Below are 19491 nucleotides of genomic sequence, written 5' to 3'. Positions count from 1 at the left end.
GGGCGGGGCCGCGCCGGGACCCGCCCCCGGGGGCGGGGCTGCCGCACGCCCTTCCCGCCTGCAGCGGGGGCAGCTCGGGAGCTTGTGCCTGGGGTGCGGTGGGCCTGGGCCGTGCCAGGTCGGGCCGGGTGGGTGTGCCCGTTACAGTCGAGCGTTCGCGGTCACATAAACGGGACAGCGCGAACCCTGCGTTAGTCGCCAGGGTCCGCGGGGCGCCGCGAGGTCCCAGCTCGCCCGCGGGCCGGAGCTGCCGGCCGTGTCCCGTGGGGACGCCGGGTGGGCAGCGCTGGGGACGGGCGCGGGGCTGCGGCAGCCGCCTCTGAGAGGTGCGGGCGGCGGCCGAGCCCAAGGACAGCTGTTGGGGGAGACCCTCTCTCGCCTCGACAACTCCCTGGAGAAGGAGCTGGGAGCGCGGATCAGGGCGCTGATCGCTACGCCCGCGCTGACCCACGAAACCACGGGCACACAAGCCTGAGCTCCCGGTGGGGGTCTGAACACTCGCGCACTGCGGCACGGATCCCTAAAGGAGAGGGAAGGGGTGTGGGGGGGTGAAACACCCCAAGTACTGCGGCGGCCGTGACACCGTGACGCAGCTGATGGCAGGAGAGGTGCTTCGGTGAACCCACAGGAAAGCCCGGCAGCACCTCTGGACTACTGCTGCGGTGGCGGGACGAGCGCGGTGCCTTCTCCGCCACCGCCCCTCCCCGCCCACTGTGCCCGCCGACCGCCGAGCGCGTCACCGCCGCCTTCCTCCCTCCCTCTCTCCCTCCCCTCCGCGGGCAGCGGCCCTTGCCGGGCGCCACCCGGCCCGACCCCGCCTGCGCGCTGGGGCCGCCATCTTCGGTCACCATAGTGACGGCTCGCGGGGACGTCGGTACGCTCCGGGCCTCTCCTCTTGTGCTTCGCCGTCCTTCCCGCCGGGTCTTCTCCCGCCAGCCCTTCCATGTGCTCCCGTGGGGTTCTGGATCCGCCCCCGCCTTGATCCTGCCTGACGGGGTGAGCCCGGCAAGCATGGCCGGGGAGGGAGACCCGAGGAAGCGCTTTATCTCAGCCACGGCTGCGAACTACTTCGGGCTGGATCCGGCGGGCTGTGCTGCCCTGGCGGCGGGGCTCCACTCCCGTCCGGAGCTGAGCAGCTTCCTCGACGACGGCAACGAGTTCCTGCTCGTGGTACACCACTCGGGCGCGCAGCTCAGCACCTCCAATAAGGTACCGTAGTGTCCGGCATGGCCGGGTCCCGCGTGTCCACCGCATCCCGGCGTGCGATTGGGAATGCAGAGCCCACAGTCAGCCCAGGCTTAGTGGCCGTAAAGACTGGTATCAGATTTGGGAGACATCTCCCTACTGCGAATATCTGTGCAGGTCTCTATGTCTGCTGTAAGTTACTGGCGGCTGCCGTGGTTTAACCCCAGTCGGCTGCTAAGTACCACTGACTGGCCTCCACCCCGCGGTGGAGAGGAGAATCGGGAAGAAAAGGTTAAACCCCTTTTGGGGGTTCAGATAAGAACAACGAAGTAAAATACAATAACAGTATAATAATAACCAACTACTAATATGCTAGTAATAGTGTTAATAATTGTAATGAAAAGGGGCGAGAAAGCCCAAGTGGAGTAAGTGATGCAAAAATATAGTTGTTCACCACTCATGTACAGCCCATTCCCCAGCAGTGATCGATGCCTCCTGGCCAACTCCCCTCAGTCTATATACGAAGCATGACACTCTGTGGTATGGAATATTCCTCTGGTCAGTTCGGTTCAGCTGTCCTGGCCATGCTCCTTTCCAACTTCCTGTGCACCTCCTCACTGGCCGTGCACGAGGGACTAAAAATTCCTTGACTTCAGATAATCATTGCTCAGCAACAAACAACATATCAGTGTGTTATTCTAAACCCAAAATACAGCACTGCCTCAGGTACTAAGAAGAAAATTAACTCTATCCCAGCTAAAACCAGGGCTCTGGCCCAAGAGTCTGTAAAGACCATATGGTTAGCTGGTGATACGTTTTTTAGTGGATCGTGCCCATACTGATGCAGTTTTAGTGTGCTGTATATTGTCGCTGTGTGAATATAATGCAGCCTGGAGGATGGCATGTTACCTTACTGCAAATGCCAGGTGGAGTCTGATGTATGATTTCTTCCTGGTCATGGGTGCATGGAAGGATTGCGTGGCCAATGTCTGTGCAGGGAATGTGACCCAATATATGGCACATTGACTGATATTTGACAAGTCCCAAGGTGGGTGTTTGTCTAAAGCATGCATTTTTCAAACTGATATGTCTATCTGTGAGCAAATCTTAGGCTCATTGTGTGAAATGTCCTGCCTTGAGTGTTTGTGTTCAGCAAGTGACTCATCTGAGTGATACCATGGGGTGTGATGTGCACTCAATGTCACTATATAATCAGGCCACAGAGTGTACAGGCTGCACAGAGTGTACAGGCAAAGTGTGGGTCTTGGCATGTGTCCTGTCGTTCTGCTGTGAGACCAGGGATGTGGTGTCTGTTATGTCAGTGACAGATTTTTTCTGCACTGAAGATGAGTGTAATGTGTCCTTAACATGTGAATTGTGGACCAGTAACTTGCGTGCCTCTTTGGTTAAGACTAGTGCATTCTATATTCAGGCAAAAGTGAACGTTTATGTGTACCAATTTTGGGGGTTTGCTGCTGAGCCACTGTCTAAAATACAAAGCAGCTTTCAGCAGCTGTGGGAGATCAGATGCATATCAGTGCTACACTGTATACCTGTTATCTCAGTGAAGATGTCTGCAGGTGTTGAGCTAAAGAGCTGATAAGAAAGCAAAAACTGATACTGTTCAGTAAAACTGAAAGCTGTTCTTCCTATCCCTCCATTTCTTTTAACGGAAAAGAGTATACAGATGTTTATAATTGTGCAGAATTTGGGATTTCAGCTTGCATATCTTCTTGCTATTTATTTATCAAATGTTTAATAATATTTTACTGTTTTATGAATTCTTCTCAGCCACAAATTGATTTATGGCAGCATTTGGAACTTTACCCATAAATTGGGCTGTGAAGGGAACATGAATTGTGACTGATGACTAATGAAGGACCATACCTTTCTCTATCCTTGAGAATTCAATGATTTGTAATAGTTACATATTTACACACTCAGGAAAACAATACAGAATAGTTAGAATATTTAGAAAAATATTCCCAAAGGTATGTCGCATAAAAAATATGTATATTTTTCTCTAGGCACAAGACAGAGTTTCTGTTTTGTCTACAGAAAGTGGGAAGTGGAGTTTTCAAAATAGAGTAAGAAAATATGGTATTTACAGACATTATGTGCTGAAAGAGGCTTTATCTGTTTGATGTTGGAAGTCAGGTTCCTATGGGCTCACAAATGAGTATAATAAAAATTTTCATTTTCTGTGCAAATAGATACTACCAGAATGTTATCGGAGCCCAGAGGGAGTAATATGGTATTTTATATTCTTTTCTTGATACAAACTGTTTGTGTAAATGGTGTACATGATTTAGTATAATATGCAGTCACTGACAGTTTTCTAAACAAATCCTGTCTTCCCGATTATTACAGATTGAGGCTACTGATTCAGAGAATAACGTGTTGGTGTTCTTTAAGCTGAGACCTGATGTAATTACAGAAGATAATCTTCATAGTAATATTCTTGTGTCATCTATGCTAAATTCACCAATTAACACCCTTTATCAAGCTGTACGTCAAGTTTTTGCACCAGTGTTACTGAAGGTGAGCAATATACCAATTTAAATGTTCTGGGGATTTATACTGAGACATTGAAATTCCATAGGATGTTAACTAATTTTGAACTAAATGTTTTATGTTTTAAAACCAAAATATTTTAAGAGATTAAACAAGGGCGATTTTTATTTCTAAGTTATAGAAAGTACTTCATCTCCTATCAGTAAGGAGGAGAGGAGGATTCTGGTCATACATATGCCTGACTGGAAGCATGGAATACATTGTGCAGGGGTGGTTAATGAAGAAAATAGCTCTTTACCTCCTTTCCAACAGTAATGCCAGCCTTGCGTCCTTTTCTTGTTTTAGATACTCTTGGAGTTTGTATAAAATGCATAGGTCTGTGTCATGCATACGGTGGTTCTTTAATAAGTGGCAGATAGGTACACTAGACTCTAGGTTAATTTTTACATCTGCATTTTTCATAGTTTTTGCTTTTTTTAAAGTTTTCAGCAGCTTTTTCTTCTATTCTATTGAAGAATATTTTGTGAAAAACCATGGCCATGGCTATATTTCATAAGCTGAACAAGTGGAGTTTCAGCACTTAAATATTTTTAATTTATTGTGTGTGATAATGTTAGTAAAATAATGTTAGAAAAACACAGTAACTTTTTGTATTTTATTCTAGCAATTTCCAGATTATGCTATAGTAGTCCAAATTTATTTAACTTAAGAGAATTAACTAACAAATGATTTTGAACACATTTTCAGAGTGCCTTTATAAAGCCAACAACTGACTTGATTTTGTGATAAAACTTTTTTTTCACAGTATTATTCTGAATTCTTAAATGAAGAGAATGAGGTCCTTTTCTTTGACTTTAAGAAAAAAAATATTATTACATTGTCCCACCATGTGGTTGTTTACTTAATCTGATTTTTTTTTTATTTTTTTTAAGATTAATGGAAGGAAAATAGTAATTGCTCTATCATGTGAGTCACAATTTTTGAAATTTTCATTACAGGATGAGAGATGGAGTAAAACATTTGATCCCAAACTCCAGAAGCTTTTAAGTGAACTTGAAGCTGGCTTGAGTACTGCTCTCAGAAGATCAGATCCTAATTACACAGGAACAAAATTCTGTGAAGATGATGTGCGAGGTTTGTTTTGCAGTTATATCTTTTTATAATTAATTTTAAATTAGGAGTAAATAATTTATTTACAAGTTGAATTTTTAGACTTCCCAGTGACTGCATAGAGTGAAGTATAGCAGGCTGTGGTGAGTAAATGGAATTAGTGATGGTTATACGAAGAGACCAGAGTTGACCTTTAAACTGTATCTAGTCAGAATCAGAAGTTGAAAGATATTTACATAACTACATAGTAAAAACCTGCTTTAGAAAGTATGTTCTGACTGAAAATATTTTATAACACTCAATTTATTTCATATATAAATATTTTCTGTTGTTATTTGCAGCTATACTTACACCAACAGATGAATTTCAGTTCTGGATAGAATGTGCTCGTCATGGAAGTAAATGGTGTAGTAAAGAGAGAGCTTCATATTTTAAAGACCTATTTGAAGACATTGCAAAAGTATGTTTTATTTTGTGCGATCAGTGATATATTTCTAGATTTAGTAAAAAATATTCTTCCTCTGAAATATATGTCAGTATATGTACATTCTTTTCAAATATATGAGTATATAACTATTTAGTTATTTTTTCTTAGGCAAAATTTTACTTTAAATGACATTCATGTAGTTTGTAGTGACAGTGGTGCATGGGAATGCCAACATTTAGTTGGGAACAGATCTGACCATTGAATACTAAGAGCTGCTGTAGAAATACAACAATATTCTACAGTTTTTGAACTAGAGATCGACTCATAAGGTTATAAAAAGGACAATAATAGTGCTATCATGCAAAAATTTTAGCACCCATAAAGTGCTTTCTTGAACAGTGCTTGAGATATCAATGAATTCTTCACATAAATAAACTTACACAAATGCTTGTTTTTTAAGAGTATTATGACATATTCTTTTATGCAGTAAACCCCAGGAAACTATACTGCTTGCCAGCTTCAGAAACTTATAAATGTTTCTACAATACTACTTGCAAAGTAAACATATTAACGGGCATTTTTTTTCTAGGATTATTACAACTTGGATACTCTATCATTATTTGAAGCTGTGGATTTGGTGGAAAGTACCAAGGATACTGTTGATAGTGTGTGGAGACAAACAGAACATGATCCTTATCCACAGTCACGTATGCATAATCTCTTGGATGTAATAGGTAAACCTTTATGCAGTCTTTTTTGAATGAACAGTTGAGAAAAAGTAGAATGATTCCTTGAGCAAAAGCCTTCTTCCTTGTAAAGGCACCAGTAATAGCCCACAGCATTAAGGTGCTTACTTCTTGTAATTATGATCCATTAGTATTATTTGCCTTCTAGTATGCAATAATTCAACCAGTTCTGGTAAATATCTTCCCATGCTTGGGAAGATGATAGATAGTAAGAAGATGGAGGTGGATCCATTTCTGCTGGTGAAGTAGATTTGTCATACTTCTGTTGCACTCCCTGTCTTTCTCTTAGAGGAGAAAATTTATTTACATAAACCCCCATTTAAAGGTTGATTTAGTCTGTATGGAGGTGAGAGCAGGATGTGCAGAGAGGTTGCTTCTTCTCATTCCCTCAACAGCAGCCCCACGTTTGGGGACAGGCAGTAGGCAGTGAGTTTGTCTGCTGCTGCCGGACGTGTGTGTGCATGAGGGCAAAGATTTCAGGGGGAAGTCAGATACTGCCATTACTGATGATAAGGACAGGTGCTTGTATGTGGAATTCAAAATCCAAATCCATCAGCTTCTGATATTGGAGTAACCTCTGTTTAACTCAGAGATATTCAAGAGATCTGTTGAATCTAAAACAAAATAATCAGTTATTGGTACATTTGTGTGGTTTGAAATCAAGACATTACACTAGTTTTTTAAAAATGTAATTGGAATGTGGCATAGGAATTATTTTAAGCAAACATGACATCTTGCTTTTCTATACGTTTTTGTCTTCTAGGTGGCTCACTAGGTAGATATGTTCAGAGAAAATTAGCAGCTTTGAATTTGTGGGAGGATGCTTTTCACAGTGTTAAAGAAAATATAAAGGCTGGCATCTTGATTTGTGAGCAATGGGTGTCAGCTTGTGAATACTTAACTGGACAGCTGTGGCAACGTTATACTCTACATCCATGGAAAAATGAGAAATATTCCCCTGAATTGCTAGCCAAACTTGGCAAACGTCTTGATGAGGTAGAGATTTCAATTATAGAGATCAGTTTCATTAGACACAGAATTAAACAATATTGTTTCAAGTTAAAAAAGAGAGTTAAACACTTTTATAATCTTTACAGAGTCAGATAGTATTGCATAATCTATGTTTACCTGAGCCTTCTTGTAAAAAGGAGAGAGATTGGTACTTCTAAATGTAAGTTTTATGTAAAACTACTTTGGATATATCAAATACTTTTTTCCCCATAGGTGCTAACTGTTAGAACACTGCATGAAAAACTTACATTCTTTTTGCCAGCTGGAGAACAAAATTCTTTACATCCTGCTCAAGTGTTTGAACCCTTTACTGGCCTAAATCCTGTACACTACAATCCTTACACAGAGGTATAATGCTTAATTTTTAATTTTTAATTTATTCTCATTCTTTCTGTATCTTTCTGTGATGTATATGGATGGACCTAAACTAACATGAACTCATTATCTCTAGCCATTATGGAAAGCAGCCATTGTTCAGTATGAAAGAATTATTGCACCAGCAGAACAAAAAATAGCAAGCAAATTGAAGAAATTTATTTCAGAAATTCAAGACAGTCCTCAGCAGGTATGGGTATTTTTGTAGTTCTGAAAATTTCCTGAAAATCAATTTATTGAATTCTTAAGTAGTGAGTTTAGAGCACAGGAATAAATGCTTAGAACTAGAGACAGCACTACTTATAAACAGCAGTAATCAGTAGTGTCAGAACATGTTAATTTTTTTTCAGTAGAAAGCGATAACTTCTTTAAAATTTCATATTCCAGCTTCTTCAAATATTTCAGAAACATAAGGAACTGATAAAGCATCCAAATATAAGCAAAGAATTGCTTTTTGAAAGGGAAACGTTGCTGGCAGGACTTCAAGATTATGTCAAAGGTATTTAATTGCCTTTTTTTTTTTCAAATACTAGAATCCTTTATTCTTGAATTATGTCAGTATAACTATTATATTTTTATAATTACAACTAAGATTGTTCTGTTAGGTTTCTGGACTAACGAATCTTTTGCTTGTATTAGACTATCAGACAGACTTTGAAACTCGATGCCATGGTGTTCCTGGTGATGTTTCTGGACCACTGTCAGGCAAGAACCTTTCTGAAGTTGTCAATAATATTGTATGGGTACGGCAGCTGGAACTGAAGGTAACAGATTCCACTACTGTTTACAGACAGTATTATCATAGAATGTAGGACATGGTATTTGACATTTTTGTGGGGAATTCCACATAGAAAAACTGTGGGCTTCCCAAGAGTTGCATAATCAAGATTCTTTCTCAATGGTGCTGCTTGCTAAGTTGAATTTTATTAATAGACCCAGAAAACATTCTTTTTATAATAAACTGAGCTGCCTGCTTTTATGACTTAATTTTTTTTTGAAAAAAACCCAAAACAACAAAACACAACAACAAAAAAACCCACAAACAAACACACAACAACAAAAAGCCCCACAAACAAACAAACAAACCAAACAAACAAAAACCCCAAAAAACCAACACCAAAAAACCCCCCAAAACCCAAAACGAAACCCAACCAAACAAAAAAACCTCAGAGAGGAGGAATTTTTGTTAAATTTTACCCTCCTGTTTGCATTTTTAAATTGTATTTAGGATTCATAGTTAGCCAGATTCTGACATGGTAATTCTCACTTGTTATTACCAACCTGTGTAGTGTCCTCTTGAAATTGAAGGGATTTCTTAGTAGTGCATTTTGAGTTTGTGCCTGCTGGGGAATTTACTACATGGACAGTAAAATTTTTACTTTACAGTAAAAGTAAATGTACAATTCAGTGTTCTCTTACAACAGATTGTGTTTAAAACATAGTTGACTGACTTATTTTGATTTTGTTAGTTTGTATTTACACTTCAGTTGGAAACTTTGAATATTTTTTGAAAAGCATTGACCTGTGAAAAGCAAAATGCTTTTTGTGAACAGAAGTGCCATCTACAATAACTATAGATTTTAATGAGAACAGAAGTTACTTATCCCAGAATAACCATTAACCCAGTACTATTAGCCCAGTTTTTTGTCATTCACCTGTGATTTGCAGAAATCTTCAGGGCCCATTTCAACTGAACATGACAAGGGATAGAGGTATTAAAGGTGTTACTTTGTTACGTCTTCTTGCAGAGAGAACATCATCAGCTCAGGTTTATTTCTTCTGCTTGGTCTACCAAAGACTTAGCTCAGCTTATGTGTATCACTTTTATGTCTGATGTAGGTTGTGCTAAATTTTTAAGTTGCTCTCAGATCTCCACTGATTGTATTGACTGGGGTTTTGATTAATTTGTCCACACATAGATGTGAAACTCTGTTTCAAATACCTTTGAGTACTGTCATGGACCTTATAGATACAACTCATGGGAGATCTGTGACTTTATGGAGTATTAACTGAAGACCAGATGAGATACTCTGGGGTATCTTAATAGTGGTGGACACCTGTGACGGACAAGTTATTCAGACCCAATTTACTGTAATGAGAATTCGAACATCTGGGACACAAGTCAGGATTCACTTCTTTTTTTCAATTTTAATCAGTTTTTTAATCTCACTTGGATGTTTTGTAATACTGATTTTTATTGTGGTGATTTTTCTTTTCTGATCAAATACTGGGACCCCTGGTGGCCTAGTGGTTAGCATGCGGCACTCTCACCGCTGCGACCCAGGTTCGATTCCTCGGTCCCCCAGGCAGATGGAGCTCGTTAGCCCTGTGAGGCCATCCATCTATGAGAAGGTCACTCTAAACAAACCTACGTCCTGAGGACCTCACTGCCATTGTCCAAGCTTGCTTGGCCCCGGCAGATGAACCTTAGGATTAAAGGGTGGGCTCAGTTCAGCGCATGCTGTGTCTCACCTAAAAAATCCATTGCGCAGGCTTGAAAGGTAAAAGACCTCTCCCAAAATCTTTGTTCACGAAGACTGGCCATTATTATTATTATTATTTATTAAGCTTCTTTTCTTTGTGGTTGTGTTTAAGGTGGATGATGCGATCAAGCTGGCAGAGGCCCTTCTGTCTGACTTATCTGGATTTCAAACTTTTCATCGAAGTGCAGATTCTTTTCTGGAACAGTTAAAAGTGTATGAACAAGAACAATTTGATGACTGGTCTAGGAATATCCAGTCAGAATTATCAAATTCCAAGTCAGGACTTTGGTAAATACATTCTTGTTTAAATAATGTTTATTAAATAAATTACGTTTATTAAATATGAAATCTGTAGTGTGATGTAATTCATTAGAACTCAACAAAGGAGATTAAAAAAAATACAGAATTGAGAATGAATGGAGAAACAAAATAGAAGAATTTATGACAATTTCATCATCCTGCCAGTCTTGGTTGGTAAGGTGAAGTATAAACGACAGTGTTAATAACAAATCCTGCATTTCTGTTAGCACCTGGAATGAAAGACATGTTTGGTTTGCTTGCTGTTATTACTTGTTATCCATTGTAATCCATATAGTGATTATGTATAGAAACCAGATGAGATTAGAGAATAGCTGTGATATACGGATGACACATGTAGAGTAACAAATTAATTGTTATTCACAAGAAATTCTGCAGTCTAAATAGGACAGATTAAAGAAGGCTAAGCAAATCTGTTTAAACTTCATGAATTATGTTCCCCAAAATAATGACATTTCTCTCTGGAATATTAAAATATATTTTAACAATTTTTTAGTTCATTGGCCACATAGCTTCTTGTGTTGCAAACTTCCTTTGGAAAGAGTTTGTCTACAGTTTCAGAGGATAAGGAGTTGATACTTATGTGAAAACTTTTATTTTATGAAAAATGCTCAAATATGGCAAATAACCAGATTCAGCACTCCAATATAATTATATATAAACTCCAGTATAATGGAGCCATCTAATTTTATTAGTACCATAAAATTTTGTTACTGTGAGATTTTAAAAGATGTCATGTGATTAAAAGGACAAGAAAAGAGGTAGCTCACTGCGAAGGAGAATACAATGGATATAGAAACTAGAAAAAAGATGAGAAAAAAAGAAAAAATGAATAAAGCTGAAGTTTTTACTAAAGAAGCCTTGAAGGATGGTGGTAGAAGCATTACTAAAGTAGAAAAAAAATGAAGTAAAATCTGAAGAGAGGCTGATGTTCTTATTAGCATTTGGTTGCATATATCAAAGTGCTTTACTGATCCAAGTCCTGGTTCTTGGACTGATTCCCTCAGATTATTTTTTTCCTTTTGCAACGCTGAAGACTGGGGCCTGTAAAGTGCCTGCTTGAGAGATAATGATGGATACAGTGTATTTGAGAAATACTGTCTAACTGTGAGTTTCATGTTAACTATTGTCACAAAACAGAAGCACTTTGCAAGCAAAACCAATAGGCATTGTTAATTTCTTATTGTCTTCATTGGCTTTGAATTAAAAGAAAGGTTACTGGAAAAAATTCTGAGTAAATTAAAATGTTAATAAGTGTAGAAAAACGTAATGGAATGACATCAAGCTTTTTAGAATAGTTTATTATGCTAAAATGCATCTAAGAATGGATAAATATCAAATTACATTCAGTAATCTGTTTTATTTTCATTCAGTATCCAAGCTAATAGCCCTGTGATGGAGTTGGATCACATTTCTGGAACACTGAATATACTTTATTCCGATCGTTTGGTGACTCTCCTAAGAGAAGTACGTCAGCTATCAGCACTTGGATTTACTATACCAACTAAAATACAGCATGTTGCAAACACTGCACAAAAGTTCTGCAAGCAGGCAGTCATCCTTAAACAGGTATAAGATTAAATTAATAACTTTGTGTTCTGACTTCCCAGCTTTAGTTCGTAGAACTTTTCTAGACTGCTGTCTTTTCTGTCTTTGTGGTTTCTTGAACAAATTAGCTAAGTCCATAAAATAAAACAAAAATAAAGAAATGCTTTACGATTTCAGAATGTGTCTTCTTTTGAAATATAGTATTAAAGCTGTGTGAAGTTACTGCATGAATATGCAAAAATAAGACAATTGATCACCTGATTTTAGTCTCAGTTTTTGATTATTGTGACTGAAGGAAAATGTCATAAAATGAAGCAACTTGTCCTCACCATTGCTAGTTTTCAACTGAAAATATATTAATAAGTATTTTAATGGAAATATGTGTAGGTTTTTTGGGGGGAGTGGGTGGTGTATTTTTTTGATTGCATTCAATGCTACAAAAGTTTTTATTCACATGAGGTGTCATTGATAGCTGAGATACCCGTACAGCTAAGGCAGAGATGACATAAGACCTGCAAGATACCCGCACATCTGGATCACTTACAGGTGCCCAAGTAGAAACCTTACTTATGTCAAAAGGCACTAAATGTCTATATGTGGACAACTAAAGCAAGTTGTAGGGTATACCTGTTACTCCAGCTGTCCATCTGGAAATAAACAGATATTTTTAGCTCGTGTCGTATCCTGGCGGATGTCATTGATACTTGAAGGTCTCTGAAATGGCACTAGATGCCAACATTTGCATAAAATAATGGAACTAATTCACTTAAAACAAATCAGAGACTGAACCTATTTCACTTAGGGTGAAGCATAATCACCTCAGATGTGTAAGAAGCGACCTTTTTTGTATTAGAATTCATTACTAGAAGAAGATAGAACCACCTTAGCATTATATGTAGATATTTTTAAATATTTTACTTGTGTAGTTCTCATTTCTTAATGAGATTGATTGGGCAATATTTTCAGGAATGTTCTGGGTTGCAGTTATTTGTATATAAATATTTTTATCTGTTCTTGTACATTTAATCTCTCTCTTTTTACAGGTGGCACATTTTTATAATTCTATTGATCAACAAATGATTAAGAGTCAGAAGCCAATGATGTTACAGTCTGCTCTAGCATTCGAACAGATAATTAAGGTGAAAGAATTATCCTCTCTTTGTATTTTTAATTTCAATGGTATCTGTTTTTATTATATGCTGGTTTTTTTCTGCGTTTATTGCTGGACTTTTTAACTGTAACCTTCTCATCCAAGCAACGCCACCTTAATTAACATTTATTGAAATCATTGGGCCTTTTTTTATATATATTGTCATTTAAACAACTGCTTACTCCTTTTTAACTTGGATATTAGTGTAATATACTCTCTCAGGAATTATTTTTAGCGTTTGTATTGCACCTGAACTATGATGTGGTCAATTCTTTAATAGCTGGTAACATAACTCCTGTGTTAGCTGTTCTAAATAATATTATTTTGGTCTGTTTTAGTAAGCTTGGCATATGCTTTATTCTGGAGATAAGTTAGTATTAAGAAATGATTTCACTGTTTTGTCTATTATTAAACCTCTCTGGATTTTGTAATTCTGTTGAATATCTCTAATTTGTGTTTTGAGCAGATTAGAAGTAGCCAGATAGTTTCTGTTTTAGGCTAAGGACAAAGAATCTGTGGATCTATCTGATTATTGACTTATACATGCAGTTTGTTACAGTGGGTTGATATTCAGTAATAATATAGTTGCTCTGAGAATAGCATTTCTTTTTTTTTCTTTTTTGTTTGGAAGTTCACTATCCTTAGGTTCTTTTAAGAAATTTGGGTCAATTTGGAGGACTTTATTTATTTTAATTTTTCTGCTTTGAAGGGACAATATGAACACTACTGCAATCCGCATTTTTTTAAACAACATATCTCTGTTTTCTGTCTGGAGAAGCATGTCTATAATGAATTTCAGTTTACTGGTTTTGATCAGTTTCAAGCACTCCAGCCTGTTCTAATGCTCTTACAATGTGAGAATGGCTCGTGAATTATAACATGCCCATAAACTCTGTATTGGAGAATGATGCCGCCAGAGCAAGCATTACAGGAACAATTGGAAACTCACTCCTGAGAAACGTTTTGCAAGACAGATTATAAGATTGGGGCTGGGAGTAGAAGGGATGCTTGCGTTGGGATTAGTTCATAAAAAATGGTGAAGACTGCAAACCAAACTGTAGGTTCAAAAGTGTCCTGGAAAAAGTTCCCAAACTGTCTTTTAAGTTTTGCTTTAGCTGATTATAGATTATACTACAGATTCTTTTAGTGTGCAACCCCTTAGATAGTGATGGTGTACAGGTGTTCAAAACCACAACATACTCTCCTATTTAATGTGATTTCTGCCCTGCGTCTTTTAGGAATAGATCTAGCTCTGGAACTTCAGATGCTTTTGTCTTCTGATTTTCTATTGCATAAAATCACCAAAACCTTGATAAAAAGCCCATAGAAATGAAACTCCCCAAATCTGCTTATGTGAGTCAGTGAAGTTTTACACTGTAATTTAAAAAAATTATTTAATGATAAACAGGTGAAGTTGATTAGCAATTATTAGTGTCACATTTTTGGTTTTGGTCTGTGCAGAACAAAGAGAAAGAGAGAAATTTAAGATTTCCTTTCATCTTGAGCTGTCTGCTTACGTTTGTGGGGCAGAAGTCTCAACATAAGTTAATTTATTTCAAACTCTCTTAAGAGTCTGTCATTAATCCTTCCCCAGTGCATTGATGTAGCTATAATGCTATGCCTACATGTCTGTGATTTGCCAGATTATTTTGTCTCTAATGCAGTTAGGGAAAGGAAGGTCCTCCATTTTTTACTTTCTCATATTATCACTTCCTGTATGCTAGCTGGTAGACTACATTTGTCAATAAATCTGACGAAGTTTGTATGTTTTTAAAGCATTCAAAATCTGGTCCTGGAGGAAAAGCTCAAATAACATGGGATAATCCCAGAGAACTGGAAGCTTATATCCAAAAACTTCAAGCGGCTGCTGAACGGCTTTCCACTGAAAATAGAAAACTAAGGAAGTGGCACACAAACTTCATTGAAAAGGTACATTTTCCATATGAAATTGAAATTGTGTCTCTTATAGCTTACCTTCCCGTTCTTTCATTTACATCGTGATGAGTATGTTTATTATTCCTTAAAATTCTTTTAACAGGTTATATCACTTATGAATATTGATCTACTTCGGCAGCAGCAGCGTTGGAAAGATGGACTCCAGGAGCTCAGAACTGGTTTTGCCAGCCTCAAGTCACAGGCAGGGTTTCATTACCGTACTGCAAACTGTGAACATTTGACTTTTCAACAGTAATCAAAAATAAAGACTCAAACATGGCATGATTGAATTAATTTTGATTAAGGAGTTACTAGCTAGGTCAGGAAAACCAACTGTGTACTAGTTAATGTCAGGTGTCAGGTAAAATCTCAGATGAGGAGGAGGAAGGCAATCTTTTTGATCTCACACTAGTCATGGGAGAACTTTTGGTCAATGACACATGTTAGATGAAGAAATGGGAAAACCTTAGATAATATAGATCAGTTATGTCAGAGCCATTAATGCAAGGTAAAACAAAGCAATTGGTACAGATATGAGTGATCCTCAGATAGAATAGAACAAATGTATAAAATTTAGAATTAAAATGCATTTCTGCCTGAAATAATGAAAAAGATAAGTTTTTGTTGGTTCACTTATCAACTGTCAACTTTTAGAGTAGAATCACAGAATCGCTTGAGTAGCAAAAGACCTTTAAGATCATTGAGTAAGATGATAAAGATTTTGTTTAAGAATGTCATATTATTAAGTAGGTAATATTACATCACCTAATCTATTTTGACGTATCATTCCAGTCAGTTTAATTTTTCTTATAGCCTTCAGCAATCAAAGAACTATATTCTTAGATGGATGTGTTGTTCTTAGCCTTTCTAATGCAAACCCAGATTACTTTAGTTGGTATTTGCCAGTCAAATAAATGCAGTATCTCTACAGTATTTTACTTATAATTTTATTTTCGTTTTCTCAGGATAATAAGAAAAAGAAATGTGTATTGATTGAGCTTTTAGTTTGTAATTTCTTTTGAAGTTTAGTTTGCAGATTTTTATCTTATTTTATGAAAATAATCTATATTTGCCTTAGGATCTGTTTGAAAATTGTTTTGGTATTACAGAATATTTTTAGATGGAAAATTAACAAAACTATATTAGTCACTTTTTAAATATCTTTGACTAGAAGTTATAAAACTTAACCAAATGTATCTTTTTCACCGTCCAGAAATTACAAGATGGTATAGTCTTACTCCTATTGTCATCAAGATTTTACATATTTCTTAAACCCTATTTGTGATTGTCTGAAGGCTTAATTGAGACAATTTCAGATTTTCTTAATCTCTAGAATCTTTCTGTTGGAAGAGTTCCTCTGGGCTGCCTTGAATTGTAGGGCACACCTTAACTGTGTAGCTTTCTGCAGCAGCCCTTGACTGCCTTGAAAGCCCTATCTAAATCACTTCTCAATTAAACAAGAGAACCTGTTAAGCTGGAAGAAGCTTCTAATTTCTTCCTTAGCTTGTGCTGTCCTTTTAAAAATCCCTGGACGACTTGTAAGAGACCATTTACAGATTTGATAGATAGGGATTTACACTTTCTTACAGTGCCGTGTAACAGATTCCAATGAAAGTCTGAATTCTTTGAGATAAAGTCTTTGCTAACTTAGTAGTTAACATTGGTCTGTGTAAACACACAAGAATTTTTTTAAATACTGTTTAAAAGGTAGCTTGCATATTATAAGAAAATAAAAGGTGTAATATAGGTTTAAATCTCTCATTCAGACAGCTCTTTATCTTATTTCTAGCTGAGTCCTGTGCATTTTAGAGTAACCTTGAAGAATCTTACAGTAAATCTCAGTGAAGTTCTTATGCTGGACTGCCATAGAGACTCTTTTTGATTTGTGGGTTTTTTTTGTTATTGCTATATTAATTTGAAATAAATGCAATAACTCTAGATCTTCCTAATGTTCAAACTGGTCATATTACCAAGGAATATCTTGAGTTAGAAAGGTCCCGCAAGGACCATTGAGTCCAACCCTCTTCTCCTCACAGGGCTACCTAAAACTAAACTATATGACTTAAGTATGTTGTCCAGATGATCCTTAAACTCTGACAGGCTTGATGCCATGACCACTTCCCTGGGAAGTCTGTTCCAGTGGTGTGATACTTCAGTGAACTTTACTGAGGTCCTAGTCTTCAGACATTGTACTGTGTGCACTTTCAGCTTATAATTATGATTTGAGAAATAAAATAAAATAAAAAATAAACATTGTTAAATTTTAGGGTTTCAAATCGAACGATATGAAAGCTTGGAGACAACACTGGAATCATCAACTTTACAAAGCTCTGGAGCATCAGTATCAAATCGGCTTAGAAGCACTCAATGAGAATTTACCAGAGATAAATATTGATCTAACATTCAAGTAAGATTTTTTTTTTTACCTTATAAGAAAGTATTTAAGCTCCGGTTACATTAAAATATTAATTTTTCTATGATCTTTTTCACTTCTTAGACAAGGCCGGTTGCAATTCAGACCTCCTTTCGAAGAAGTACGAGCTAGATATTATAGAGAAATGAAGAGATTCATCTCTATTCCAAATCAGTTTAGGGGAGTAAGTGAAGCAGATGATGAATCTATATTCACTGTTATGACTGAAAGAAATGCAAATGGATTTCTGACTGCTTTCAGTAAAGCAGAGGATTTGTTCAGAAGGCTGACAGACGTTTCTAATCAATTCAAGGTAATTTCAGTATTGGACTGACATACTTTTTTAATCTTAGATTTGTATTTGTGTATGCTTCGGACACCCTAGAAATAATTGAGCACTGACGTGTGCATTATTGTCCTTTTCTGCAAGACATATAAGCAAAAGCTTAGTAAGTCCACCCATGTTAGTCAACCACTTAAGCATATGCCTAACTTGAAATATATGTACAGTTCCCATCGAAACCTCTGTATTATAGCTGTCTTTTCAGTCCTGCTGTTTTGATTATCCTTAAATGTGTGAATATGTGAAACCATTTTGTGTTTCCTGATTTTTGCATGAAGAGAATCTCTAGGTAATTGAAGGGGCACAAAGGTTAAAGACAATATTGCTTGAAAACATTATTAAAGTATTTTAATATTATTGAGAAACATTTTTTTTAGTCTGGAAAATATTTCTTTTCCATGAAATGAAAAATAATGTTGGGAAGGAATGGACCGTAATTGGCCAAGTAGATATGGAATGTTTGGTGAAGACTCATCTTTCTAGCAAGCAGGACTGGGAAAAAAACTTTAAGGCATTAAAAGTGAGAGGGAAAGAAGCAGAACGTCTTCCAAGGTATAGTGTAACTCTATTCTTTTGTTTGAACACTGTATTCTATCAGATACTTTAAAGGTATCTTACGTGAAGATATAGATAGAACTTCTAGAGTTTTTAAAATATTGATGTACTTTTTGAATGTTTAGGTTTTCATTTTTCCATTTTATTTTTAGACACTTACTGTCTTTTATCTGTTCAGCCTTCTCTGAAAACTTTTAATTACTTTGTCTGACATAATGGGAAACTCCATCAAAATTCAGGGCTGATTCTTAAATATTACAAAGTGTGATATTTTTAAAAATTTTTTAGCTAAATCCTGTACATGAGAAATATATATGGCAGTTAGCAAAAGACACGATGAATGTTTATACATGAAATAATTCCTGTGTTGAAACATTTGATTACCTCTTATAACTTACAATTTAAAACATGCTAGTGTAGGCTTTTATTCTTATGTATATTCCCATGGAACTTACTGTGCTGTATGGTTAGAGTTCTTAAGTGAAACTGGAAGGAATTGTTTTCAGAACAAGGAAAAAGAGGTGACATTTCGTTCTGGAGAATGGACTAGTAGAACTTGTTGGCTAAGTGATATTCTGAGTAGTAAAGATCTCGTCAGTCTGGACAGGCTGAGATGAATAGAAGAGAAACTAACTGGCTGATATGTCTTATAGCCAGAAGCAACATGTTGCTAAGAAGTGCTATGAGTTGAAAATATTGGTGTGAGGGAGGATACTCTGGAAAGTATCAAACAAGGTAGACTTTTTCTTAGTGTTCTTTAGGCATCTACTTGTGGTCACTGGAGATATTAGATATGGGGCCTTGAAATGACTCACTGTGGCTTTTCTTCTGTTCTTAGGACTATTGAAGGCAGGGTTAGTAAACTAATGGAAATTTGAGATTTAAAGACATAAATGTGCAAATAATGAAAGTATTTTTCTTTTGAGTATGGTAATAGCTTTTTTGAATTTTGTGGCACTGGTTATATAAAATCAAGTCATTTCTAAGTATGTAGAGAAGCAGAGCATTGGACCTCAGTCCCCATAAAACTGCATATATGTGCATAATTGGTGTAAATATTTCAATACTATGAGTAATCTTCTCAATAAGCCTATGACTTTTAGTTGTAGAATTATGAGGCATATTTTTTATTAGGCCAGAAAATGAGGGTAAACTATAGATGTGCATAGGTCTTACACAGACTGACATTTAGGTATGCTGCTGAATATTTGCTGTCTTTTTTTTCTTGAAGCACCGTCAGGATAGATTGTTTAACTGTCAATTGCAACCCTGTCAAGACTGTAATTGATGATTTCATCCAGAAGTTGTATGATGTTCTAGTCATTTCTTTGAGGAAATCTATTCAAGGTAAATAACTTCAATGGTAGTATTTTTGGTT

At 37.2% G+C, this 19491-nt stretch overlaps 1 protein-coding gene across 4 annotated transcripts in view; it reads left to right on the top strand.

Moving 5' to 3' along the window:
- Window positions 1-261: 261 nt before the first annotated feature.
- DYNC2H1 (dynein cytoplasmic 2 heavy chain 1) overlaps window positions 262-19491 on the top strand; it is a 170675-nt gene continuing 151445 nt past the window's right edge. For 2 of the 4 annotated variants that reach the window (XM_027677336.1, XM_027677335.1), the window contains exons 1-19: window positions 263-1209; window positions 3556-3726; window positions 4698-4833; window positions 5151-5269; window positions 5826-5970; window positions 6746-6978; window positions 7207-7341; window positions 7445-7558; window positions 7756-7867; window positions 8008-8132; window positions 9964-10139; window positions 11543-11738; window positions 12761-12856; window positions 14644-14796; window positions 14906-15004; window positions 17070-17209; window positions 17300-17528; window positions 17983-18110; window positions 19345-19460. In XM_027677336.1, coding sequence (XP_027533137.1) covers window positions 1012-1209; window positions 3556-3726; window positions 4698-4833; window positions 5151-5269; window positions 5826-5970; window positions 6746-6978; window positions 7207-7341; window positions 7445-7558; window positions 7756-7867; window positions 8008-8132; window positions 9964-10139; window positions 11543-11738; window positions 12761-12856; window positions 14644-14796; window positions 14906-15004; window positions 17070-17209; window positions 17300-17528; window positions 17983-18110; window positions 19345-19460 — 2821 coding nt within the window. In that variant the 5' untranslated portion in view covers window positions 263-1011. Of the gene's footprint in view, window positions 1210-3228; window positions 3273-3555; window positions 3727-4697; window positions 4834-5150; window positions 5270-5825; window positions 5971-6745; window positions 6979-7206; window positions 7342-7444; window positions 7559-7755; window positions 7868-8007; window positions 8133-9963; window positions 10140-11542; window positions 11739-12760; window positions 12857-14643; window positions 14797-14905; window positions 15005-17069; window positions 17210-17299; window positions 17529-17982; window positions 18111-19344; window positions 19461-19491 lie in introns of those variants that run through there. The other 2 variants (XM_027677338.1, XM_027677337.1) reach the window with 2 other exon arrangements.

The sequence above is a fragment of the Neopelma chrysocephalum genome, unplaced genomic scaffold, assembly GCF_003984885.1.
Source record: "Neopelma chrysocephalum unplaced genomic scaffold, ASM398488v2 Primary Assembly neopelma1_43, whole genome shotgun sequence".
Taxonomy (NCBI): domain Eukaryota; kingdom Metazoa; phylum Chordata; class Aves; order Passeriformes; family Pipridae; genus Neopelma; species Neopelma chrysocephalum.
Note: the sequence above shows the minus strand (reverse complement) of the source record. Positions and strands in the feature narration are given on the sequence as shown.